This window comes from Dermacentor variabilis, chromosome 6 (genome assembly GCF_050947875.1).
Source record: "Dermacentor variabilis isolate Ectoservices chromosome 6, ASM5094787v1, whole genome shotgun sequence".
In the NCBI taxonomy this organism is placed as follows: Eukaryota; Metazoa; Arthropoda; class Arachnida; order Ixodida; family Ixodidae; genus Dermacentor; species Dermacentor variabilis.
Genome location: NC_134573.1, coordinates 197,628,709 through 197,640,832, shown reverse-complemented (window position 1 = coordinate 197,640,832; position 12,124 = coordinate 197,628,709). Strand labels below are relative to the sequence as shown.

At 46.3% G+C, this 12,124-nt stretch overlaps 1 protein-coding gene across 3 annotated transcripts in view; it reads right to left on the bottom strand.

The window, feature by feature from the left end:
- The window catches only part of LOC142586048 (intermembrane lipid transfer protein VPS13A-like), a 935,034-nt gene that overhangs the window by 372,656 nt on the left and 550,254 nt on the right, over positions 1 to 12,124 (bottom strand). For all 3 annotated transcript variants that reach the window (XM_075697293.1, XM_075697294.1, XM_075697295.1), the window contains one exon: positions 7,561 to 7,650. In XM_075697293.1, coding sequence (XP_075553408.1) covers positions 7,561 to 7,650 — 90 coding nt within the window. The remainder of the gene's footprint in view (positions 1 to 7,560; positions 7,651 to 12,124) is intronic.

The window sequence follows — 12,124 nt, the reverse complement described above, 5'->3', positions numbered from 1 at the left end:
GTCAGATTGTAGCGCCACCTTATATAGACAGGTGGCGACCTCTACACCATGGACAGGCTTCCCCAGCTGATGCAGTAGCAGACTTTGTTACTGCAAGTGCTCCCTGACATCAGCCCGATGCGGGAACGGCAGATAGAGAACCAGAATGCAAAATAGCGCCGTGTCGACAGGGGCCACCTGTGTTGGTACTATCGGTTTGGCTGGGTCCAGAGGACCGATAAAAATGATAATGCGACACAATGCGACAGAGAGAATGGCAACAATGGTAATGCATACTTCATAAAGTGCAAAAGCATGTGTGAAGATCAGGCCGATTAGATTGTGTTGAATATGTGGCGACGAGCTTCACACCACTTCAAGAGCCATCAATCTAACCTGCACTTGTCACTTTGGGACCAATCGCATGACGAGCCATCTGTAACATAGTAGAGGTAAGCATTCCGTAGAGGCTTGCAGTGAATTTTCATCATGGACACACTGCCTAGGCTGTTTAGAAGAACTTCATGGCTATGTTAGGAAGAGTTGCACATATAAAAGGACGAACACAGGCGCCAAATGTACCACGAGTATGGTATACTAAATCCCGCTCAAATGTGGATAAGTATATGAGGGCCCAACAGGGAACTGCTTGAATGAACATGCAGGCAAGCATGCAGGGTCAATTCGGAAAAGAGAAGAAGCACACTTGCCCACTCATTACGCTGCATGTAAAGGATGTAAGCCACTGTTCAAGAACATTAAGATTCTAAGCAGGAGCAAGAACAAAATAGCCTGTGGGCTTTTCGAAACTTTTTACATCAAGAAAAAGGGCGATGACAGCATAAGTGAAACTTCAGTTACCTTGTATTACGTGGAAAACAATTTTATGTGCAGTTTCTGTTCAATTGGGGCAGGCTTGATTTGCCACTCCACCCCCACCCCCCCCCCTTTCCTTTTTGTCAAGTGTGAACACGACCTATACATGCAGCTTCGAAATGAATAAAGCCAGCTGCAGGATGGTTTCCACTCTTTCCATCTACCTTGTTTTTTCCTGTGCTCATCCTTTTATATGCGCAACTCTTCCTAACCTAACACTGCCTAGGCCATTAGGCCTAATCGGCAACATCGGGCATCACTGACTAATGCTACAATTTCGTGCCTAACAAGTGTAGGTCTATTCACAGCAGCTGCACACCACTCGGAAAGCTGACGCACCGCCTTGCAAACGAAAGCGAGTGCACAGGATGGCAACAAAGTTATTTACAGGCACCATCTTTGCAACACACGGTACGGTGGCCTCTCATTTCCGACATTGTTCATAGATACACATCAATGTTTTCTTTTTCTTTCTTTTTCTTCTTTTTCTTTAGCTTCAAGCAGCCATCACAAAAATAGCTCTGGTTTTCCATAAAAGGCGCAAAAGTGGATGGCGGATGATGGTAGAAGGGGGGAGCGACCATTACGCGAACTTACCATGACCCTACGGATTCCACAATCTTTCAGATGTGGCAAATCACGCCAAACTTGACAATGAAGCGGCGCTTGCTCTTTACTGTTGGCGAATTCTATGTGCAGAGCAGTACCCGCCACAATGGCTTAGCGGCTATATGGTCTTGCGCTGCTAAGCATGAGCTTTCAAGGTCAAATCCCGGCCACTGTGGCTGCATTTCAATGGGCGCGAAATGCAAAAACGGCCGTTTCCTGTGCATTGGAGGCATGTTAAAGATCCCCTGGTGGTCAAAATTAATCCGTAGTCCCCCACTATGGCATGCCTCATAATCAAGTCATGGTTTTGGCACGAAAAACTCCAAATTTATTCACGCACAGAGTGGTGATCGAGTCCCACGATGCGTGGTCGTCTTGATTGTCGTACAGATTGGCCTTACGATAACTCCCCTGCCGTAAAGTTGGGATAATCCTGCGATTTGGAGAAGCAGAACACTTTAGTGTAATGATGAAGACAGCCCAAGCGTTGCTGCCGCCACATGGCTTGTCAGGTGAGGAAAACAAAGGCCAAAGGGTCGGTGTCGCTGCTTTTGCTTGTGCTAGCGCTTGGCTGGAACTGCTCGGCTGCTCTCTGCTCTGGACCCAATGTGACTGGGATTCCCATTAACTGCCAATAAACCTCATAGTATTTGATGGAAGTACAGAGTACCTTAACACCTCACCCTGGAACTCCGCAGCTGCATTCTGCCTACCGCTGCCACCAAAACCATGCCAGATGACACCAGTGAGCGACCCACCCACTTCATTCACTGGACCAGTCACCTGTAGTGCCATTCATCAACGAGACCCAGCTGTGTTTAGTGGCACTGCTGATACTGACGTTGATGAATGGCTTTCGTCATATGAACGAGTGAGCAACTACAGCAAATGGGATGATTTGACAATGCTTACCAATGTTACTTTTTATCTTGCAAATGTCCCCAACCTCTGGTTCCGAAACCATGAGGCCACTATTGTGAAATGGAATGACTTTAAGACTGCTTTTGGGGAGGCATTTGGCGAAAGCTTCACCTCCACCAACGAGCTACAACAGCCGGGTGAGAATTTCACTAGTTATATCGAGGACGTCATCGATCTCCGCAACCGAGTAAGCTCCGCAACTGAGGATGATAAGAATAAACAAATCCTCAAAGGCATTGAAGACAACACTTTTCAAATGCTCCTGGCTATGAATCCTACTACGGTTGCAGCCATAGTAACCTACTGCCAAAGTTTTGACGAATTATGCCAGCAACGAGTTCTTGCCCATCAAACTGTTCCTCATGTGGCCTCCCTTTCCATTTGGCGAAAACTCCCAGACAGACTGATGAAGGGCCTCTGCTTCCTCACATCAAAGGCTTCAATCGTGAAGAGGTGGCCCGCCAGCTCTCGCTGCTCCCTCTCATCCAAAAGCTTGTCCAAGCTTTGTCCTCAGCCGTGCAGCAGGCCATCCGCGAGCAGGTTGCAGAGGCATTTCCACCAGCCTACCAGCATGTACCGATTGTTGCACCGCTGATGTACGCTGAAGATGTGCCGCATCCTAGACCAACGACGCTCCCCTACCCCAGTTGAAGCACTTCTCCCTGTGCTTCAAATGGCTCCTCAGTACTTTCGGCAGCAAGATCCATGGCGCACACGAGACAATTGGTCAATACGCTTCTTGTGCGGTCTCGCAGAACACGTGGTGTGCTATTGTCGCCGCCACCTACTGGGTCTGGACGTCGTTGTTGATCCACACATACCTGCAGCCCACTAGTATGGTGATTCAAAACTGTCACCAAACTTCTAGGCCAGGAACTTCAGCAGCCGTCGATCACCATCACCATGTTGGCATTCGATATCGCCGATGTGTCATTGCCTGCGTTCCAACGAGGGAAACTAAATGCTGCAGCTTCGGAGGCAAGAGCTGCATGCTTGTAGAAATGCCAAAGACCTCCAGTATCACCGCAAGACATTATAGAAATGCAAGTTGAAGGAGTCACTATGTTCACACTTGTCGACATGGGTGTTGCCATTTCCGTCATAGATGAGACTCTTTGCTGTAAGATCAGGAAGGTCACCACATCACTTTCTGCCCTTGTACTTTGTACTGCCACCACGGAGCCCATCAAACCTTCAGCCACATACACTGCTAGGATCTTTATTCAGGACATACTTAACACGACTGAGTTCCTTGTGCTGCCTTCCTGCTCTCATGACACCATCTTGGAATGGGACTTTCTCTCATGCCACAGTGCAGTCATTGACTGCGCCCGTGCCAGAGTTCCTCTGTCTTGCCTTAACAACACTCTGCCAGCCGCCTCTCCTGCCCCATTAATGATTATTGTTGTCGCCGATACTGATCTGCCACTAAGCACCTCAACGCCAGTCCCTTTGTTCTGTCCATCTGTGCCTGACGCCCAGGTACACTTCACGGCCTCATCTCCTTTTCTTCACCGCAAACCTCTACCACTTCCGTTTGCCATTCTTGAGGTAGCCGCTGGTACTACAATTATGCTAGTGCACAACCTGTCCGCATACCCTCTCACTCTCCTTTGCAACGAGTCCCTCGGCTGTGTCGAGCCCATTGACATCTTTGAGTGTTTAGATGTGCAGGGCTCCTCTTCTGGACTTTCGTTCAGTGCCATGACACCATTTACAAAGAGCTCCCAAATGGCTACCAAGGTCTTTGATTCGTTCGTTGACACCAACTTTTTCCATGAATACCACGAGCAACTCCTCCCTCTCCTAGATACTTTCCACTCTGACTGTACGGAACATGCCTTGGTGTCGTACGGACAGTGTTTCCCACCACACTGATAATGGGGTCCAGCCTTCGATCAGAGGACACCCTTATCGCGTCTCAGTGGTGGAGCGTCGTATAATCAACAACCAAGTGAATGACATGCTCGAGCATGGCGACATTCAACCATCTCAAGAGTCCGAGGTTTTCTGCAGTTGTGCTAGTGCATGAAGAAGATGGTTCTATTCGATTTTGTGTCGGTTATCGCCGTCTCAACAAAGTAACATGGAAGGACGTCTACCCTCTATCCCACGTTGACAATGCATTTGATTTTTTACAAGGCGCCTGGTACTTCTCGTCATTGGACCTGCTATCTTGTTCCTGGCAAGTTCCCATGGCTGCATGCGATTATCCTAAGACAGCGCTTGTCACTCCTGATGGGCTATATGAATTTAACGCCATGCCATTCGGACTCTGCAATGCGCCCGCAACTTTCAAGCTCATCATGGAAAACATACTTCGCAGTCTCAGATGGAACATCCGCCTGTGCTACCTTGATGACATCATCGCGTTTTCTTCAGATTTCTCGACGCACCTCTCTTCTCCAACAAGTTTTGACATGTCTTAAGAACGCTGGTCTTCAGTTGAATATCAACAAGTGTCACTTTGCAGCTCACACATTCACAATCTTGGGCCACGTAACCAATGGCCGCGTCCTCCTTGATCCCGCGAAACTTCGAGCTGTCACCTAATTCCATAAACCGACGTGACTGTAGAACCTCCGGAGCTTCATCAGCCTTTGTTCTTGTTTCCGTCACTTTGTGTGTAATTTCATGACCGCTATCGCTCCTTTGACACAGCTTCTCACTGTTGGCATCGACATGTCTAACTAATCTCCTGAATGCGATGACACATTCCAGATGCTATGCCAGCTGTTCGCATCTCCTCCAGCACTACGATCCCCGGGCACCTACAGAGGTACACATGGATGCAAGCGGCATGGGCCTTGGTGCGATGCTTGTGCCATGCAAGCCTGGCTATAACGAGAATGTTGTCGCCTACGCGAGCTAAACACTCACAAAGGCCAAGACCAACTATTCAAGCACTGAGAAAGAGTGCCTGGCTATGGTCTGGGCTCTTGGGAAGTTCTGACCCTACCTTTATGGCTGACCCTTTTATGTCATCATGAACTACCACACTCTTTGCTTGTTGTCGACTTTGAAAGACCCCTCGGGTGACATCGGTTGCTGGACCCTTCGGCTACAAGAGCATGATATTTAAGTGGTGTACAGTGTGCAAGTTGTGTACTCTGACGGCTGCTGCTTACGGTGCGGCCGCCGTATCTTGAAAGCGATCTGCGATGTGGAGAAAGTGCATGCCCACGCAGGCCTCATCTTCAAAACAATCTGCGATGTGGACAAAGCGCACCCAGTGCCGGTAGCTTCGTATGCGCTGTGCTTTCAACATGTAGTTCATGTTGAAACGAAAGAGAGCAAGTAGGTCAATTCACTCGATGCTGCTGCCGCTCTTATCTTGCTTAATTTGCTACCACAATCGATGCTTCGCCGGCGAAACTGCATTTTTGTTTGTTTTTTACTTTGGTCGTTCATCACTCACTTTTTGCAATAAAGTTGTTAGAGATAGCGACGAAAGCTTTGGAAGCGAGGCGTTTTGGATATTACGAACTTTGGATAAAATGTGCATTTCTTGTCGGACTATCAGGGTCCGCTGTAACGAGAGTCGGCTGTATTGACGTCTTAGAGATTCTTGAGGAGGGAATAGAAATGCAGAAGGCAGGGAGGTTAACCAGAATAACATCCGGTTGGCTACGCTACACCGGGGAATGGGAAAGGGGAAACAAAGATGACAGGGAGAGAGAGGAGGGAAGGGAAGAAGGAAATTGCGGTGAGTTCGCTGACGCGTGTGGTCTTATAGAAATTGCATTAATAGTCACAGATGGTTGCACAAGCCCGTCGCCCTCAAGAAGTGCAAAAGCACCTTCACCGCTTTATGGGCCGACGAGCGATGGGGGCGGTGTTCCAGCAGCACCTGCACAGAAAGCGGCCGATTGTACAGTTTTTGGAGAGCTTTGGCAAGTTCTTGTCTTTCTGGGGCATATCGTGGACAGTGGCACAGCAGGTGGTCGATATTTTCTTCGGTGCCGAAGACCTCGCATGCTGCAGAGATTCTTGAGCACTCTAATCTATCACTTTAGCTTGACTTAATATTTGCCTTTAGTGTCCCTTTAACAGCCAAGGGCCAATGCTTCATTGGCCTCAAGCTCTTCACTAACACCTTCCCCCCTATGTTCAACATATACACTATGTGATATTAGGAATCTCTTTTTGGTGCTTGAATTCCCTCTTGATGTTTATTGGATCATAGTAAGGTGGAAAGCAGGGCAATTTGGAATTTATCCATTCTTTGGATCAGCACAGAAATTTTCGCTGATCTAAAGAATGTGTCATAGGTGCCAGCAATGTTCCCAGCTAAATGGAGATTTGGAACACGTACCTCACCCATACATTAGACTTGCCAAACCCTGCAAAATACTGCAACATATCAACCTGATCCTGACCTTTGTAACCTTTGTACATTATTGAAGGCTGAGAACATATGGCCTGTAGCTACCACCATAATTTGCAATAATCTCCATTTGTTCACATACCACTGTAAAAGCTACGTTCTGACCACCAGCTCATCCATTCTGATGGCACATTATGCCTCAACTGGTCACACCTTGTTTAGCAGCGGATTCTGAATAGTGTATGCTCTTGTGCATTGGAACAACATTGCGTAGACCACCACTGCAACAGTTACTGTGATATTGACCCCATGACATCATGAGCCAATTTTCCATCACCAGTTGACCTCTCTGACATTACAGTGTATAGACAATTTCCATGCATTTGTCACAACATGGGTAGTGTGTCTAAGGTGAACACCAAATACAAACAGCAGTTGATGGCTGCTGCATCAACACTGCCAGTACTTCTGCAAGTGCCAGGCTCCCAGAGCCCACGTTGCCCCTAACAATTTCCAGGAAAGTGTAGATATGATTGCTGCAAAATAAAAAGCTCCAACACGTTCTGCACCAGGGGAATAAAAAGAAATGTGGATAATACCGGTGCATGTGGTCTTGGAGCATTGTTGTGCTTGCTACCTGCCAATGCCAAAAGGATAGGCAAATAGTGTGGCTGGGTCTTAGTGCTAGATAAGCTGTTGATGACAAACATATATGCTTAAATGGTAGAGAGTGCAGCAGTGCTTTTAGACCACCATGCTACTACGCTCACATTTCTTTTTATTCTACCAGTACAATGGCCAAAGTGGTGCTGCATTCCACCCTAATATCAGAACATAGACGTACATACCTCTATGGAGACTTCTTCACTTTCATTCGGTGGCACAGAAAAGACAGGTGCTGAGTCACCTTCATCAAGCTTGATTTCCTGAAGCAAGTTCTGCAAAAACATTGCATCAAAAAAAAAAAAAAGCTTTAAACATATTTACGATATGAACCTGCCATAGACCTTTCACACTATGAACTTTTACACGAACATTGACAAGCATGCAGCAAGAGCGCACTACTTCAAATGCATATTTATTTACTTGCATGACGCATGCCTCTGATGCAAGCAATATATCTGTAGCAGCAATACACAATGGTCGCGTGAAGTTAAGTACAAGAATTTGTTTGGTTAGTTGGTCTTACATTGTTGACGAAGAAAATTGTCGCAAAACAAAAGACAACTGACATAGGAAGAAATGGCAAGGACAAGCGCTGCACTCAGAACTGTTTATTAACAGGAAGGGTTTCACACATATAATACCTTGCCATGCATGCACACAATAAAAATGTACAGAAACACCACATATAGGTAAATGGTAGGTAAATGGCCAGGTAAAAACCCATATAGGTAAAATGCAGTTTCACAGGAAGTCGAAATCTGAGTTAAGAAGTGCAATCGAGAACTCACCTATACAACAATTTGTCCTTTTTTATAAGAAAGGCTTCCAATGAAAGTCTGGAAGCGTTACTGCTCGTACCAAGTATGGTAGTTCCTGAAAAAGTAGCCTCACCACCACATGCATATACCTGGGCCAACATATGAGCACCCTTGTCCTCTTTCTTGCTTACTTTTTGTGCACACTCCCTTAAGCGGTCGTTCATGCAATGCTTGGTTTGGTCGATATAAACTTTACCGCATGACATCTGGACGCCATAAACCACACCTCTGGAGCATCTGACAAAAGCCTTCTCATGCCTTGTACGGCAACCTCGCCTGCTTTCACAGCAAATTCGAGGGCACAGCTTAGAAAGTGGTTCGAGTGGTCCTGTTGACTTGAAAAAAACCTTGTGCCAACAAAGTGCACACAGAAGAAAAGCTGCACATGCCAAGACACCAACCACAGCGGGCGTTTTACCAAATAGTCGGCGAATACAGTTAAAGCTTGATATAACAAACTCCAATATAAGAAAACTCTCGATACAACAAACTATTTACCTTTTTATAACTTCATGTCCATAGAACATAAGATTTTTAAGTTCAACATAAGAAAGCGTGTTTATCTGGAATTTCAATACAAAAACATTTCACCCCTGCTGTAAAGAAAGACCGAGGCAACAAATTGACAGTACTGCAGGTGCCAGTGATAAGACGGTTAAATTACATGAGGTGGTTTGCGAATGTGCCTTTTCAAATTGCACACCATGTGACAAAGGGCCATTGGCCACGTATATATTGAGCTCTGCTGATGCTATCACAAGTGAGAGCAAAAGGGAGAGGGTGAGGATGAAAGGAGTCAAACACCATCGACAGCCTTTATTTGGTTTTTACACACACAGGGTTCGGTGAGTCCAGGGTGTGCTTGTTCAAGCACAAACATTTCAGCAGGTGCAGGCAGATCAACAACGTTTGCTGGCAGCGGTAAGCTACTGAAGGCATCAGCATCACCTGAGTCTTGACCAGGCTCGTACACAAGCTTGTACTTGTAAGCAGAAAGTTTCAGTGCCCATCTGACCAGTAGTGGTAAAGCTTGCACTGGAATGGGCTTGTCAACACTCAACAATCCCAGTAGTGGTTTATGATCCGTATACTCAGTGAAAGGAATGCCCCACAAGCACTAGTGGAACTTTTTAACACTGAATACGAAGGCTAATGCCTATTTGCCAATTTTGCTGCAGTTTTGCTCTGCACAAGACAAAGCTCTGGAGGCAAATACAATGGGAAGTTCTCGACCCACCCTCATCGCCACTAGTTACGAGTGTATGCTGAGCAGTGCCAAGAGGCATGCTCAGCAGTTTCTGTGGTCGCTCTCAACGGTTACGCCCAAGGAACAGGAAGCAACATGTACTACAGCCCGACAGTACACTGGGAATCGCACTGGAAACTGATCCCATGAAACTGTAACACGGCGCTAAACAGGTGCACAAAGTTACTTCTCCACCTCTTCCATCAGCAGCTGTGAAATAGTGCTTGAAGTCCTGGTGGAGGTCAAAGCCCCAAAAACATTCCACACGTCATTAGTCACAGGTGGTGCAGATGCACAGCTGGCACTGGACTCATCGTTGTCCCTCTACCGAGGCAGGGTTTTTTCCACAGCTGAGCAGAGACGACTTTTGAGCCAATTTCTCACTTGGGGTGGTGTAACAGGTAGTCTTAAATCGGAAGCCCAACACTGTGCTCAGGGCATATGTGGTCCGCAATATTATTTCAAAAAAACTAAACTTAATGCTTCAAAGAAGGTATCTTGTGAATACAGACTCATCCCCACCACTGTGCCCACAGCTGGGTCAGTAGAACTCTCATGCAATGCGTTAGATGTGAAAGAGTCAGGTGCTTTTCAGACCAAGATTCCCTTGTCGCCTCACGAACACATTTGAGGACTGATGTGACAGATGTCGTTAGGTGCCATTCACCTACGATTTGGATTATTATTCGGAATTATTTTGATTTCTTTGAGGTGACTCCTGGCCTGGGAGCTTCTCTTGTAGTGCCCTGCAATTGCTCAGGCCTTGGCATTGGCCCGACAGTACACAGTTTTTTAAAGTTCGGAGTGCCCTTTTCAAAGCAGCCGCAGCAGCAGCAGCAGCAGCAGCGGCGGCGGCGGCGGCGGCGGCGGCGGCAGCAGCAGCTGCTTTTTAATCTTCTTAATCTTAATCTCATCCACCCACCTAACTTTCTGCCGCCCTCTGCTATGCTTCCCTTCCCTTGGAATCCATTCCGTAACTCTTAATGACCATCGCTTATCTTCCCTACTCATTACGTGTCCTGCCCATGCCCCCATTTCTTTTTCTTGATTTCAACTAAGATATCATTAACTCACGTTTGTTCCCTCACCCAATCTGCTCTTTTCTTATCCCTTAATGTTACACTTATCATTCTTCTTTCCATAGCTCGTTGCGTCGCCCTCAATTTAAGTAGAACCCTTTTCGTAAGCCTCCAGGTTTCTGCCCCATACATGAGTACTGGTAAGACACAGCTGTTATAAACTTTTCTCTTGAGGGATAATGGCAACCTGCTCTTCATGATCTGAGAATGCCTGACAAATGCACCCCAGCCCATTCTTATTCTTCTGATTATTTCAGTCTCATGATCCGGATCTGCAGTCACTACCTATCCTAAGTAGATATATTCCCTTACCACTTCCAGCGCCTCGCTACCTATTGTAAACCGCAGTTCTCTTCCGAGACTGTTAAACATTACTTTATTTTTCTGCAGATTAATTTTCAGACCCACCCTTCTGCTTTGCCTCTCCAGGTCAGTGAGCATGCATTGCAATTGGTCTCCTGAGTTACTAAGCAAGGCAATATCACCAGCGAATCTCAAGTTGCTAAGGTATTCTCCATCTACTTTTATCCCCAATTCTTCCCACTCCAGGTCTCTGAATACCTCCTGTAAACATGCTGTGAATAGCATTGGCGAGATCGTATCTCCCTGCCTGACGCCTTTCTTTATTGGGATTTTGTTGCTTTCTTTATGGAGGACTACGGTGGCTGTGGAGCCGCTATAGATATCTTTCAGTATTTTTACATACGGCTCGTCTACACCCTGATTCCGCAATGCCTCCATGACTGCTGAGGTTTCGACTGAATCAAACGCTTTCTCGTAATCAATGAAAGCTATATATAAAGGTTGGTTATATTCCGCACATCTTTCTATCACCTGATTGATAGTGTGAATATGGTCTATTGCTGAGTAACCTTTACGGAATCCTGCCTGGTCCTTTGGTTGACGGAAGTCTAAGGTGTTCCTGATTCTATTTGCAATTACCTTAGTAAGTACTTTGTAGGCAACGGACAGTAAGCTGACCGGTATATAATTTTTCAAGTCTTTGGCGTCCCCTTTCTTATGGATTAGGATTATGTTAGCGTTTTTTCAAGATTCCGGTACGCTCGAAGTCACGAGGCATTGCATATACAGGGTGGCCAGTTTCTCTAGAACAATCTGCCCACCATCCTTCAACAAATCTGCTGTTACCTTATCCTCTCCAGCTGCCTTGCCCCTTTGCATAGCACCCAAGGCTTTCTTTACTTCTTCCGGCGTTACCTGTGGGATTTCGAATTCCTCTAGACTATTCTCCCTTCCATTATCGTCGAGGGTGCCACTGGTACTGTATAAATCTCTATAGAACTGCTCAGCCACTTGAACTATCTCATTCATATTAGTAATGATATTGCCGGCTTTGTCTCTTAACGCACACGTCTGATTCTTGCCTATTCCTAGTTTCTTCTTCACTGTTTTTAGGCTTCCTCCGTTCCTGAGAGCCTGTTCAATTCTATCCATATTATAGTTTCTGATGTCCGCTGTCTTACGCTTGTTGATTAACTTCGAAAGTTCTGCCAGTTCTATTCTAGCTGTAGGGTTAGAGGCTTTCATACATTGGCGTTTCTTGACCAGACCTTTCGTCTCCTGCGATAGCTTACCGGTATCC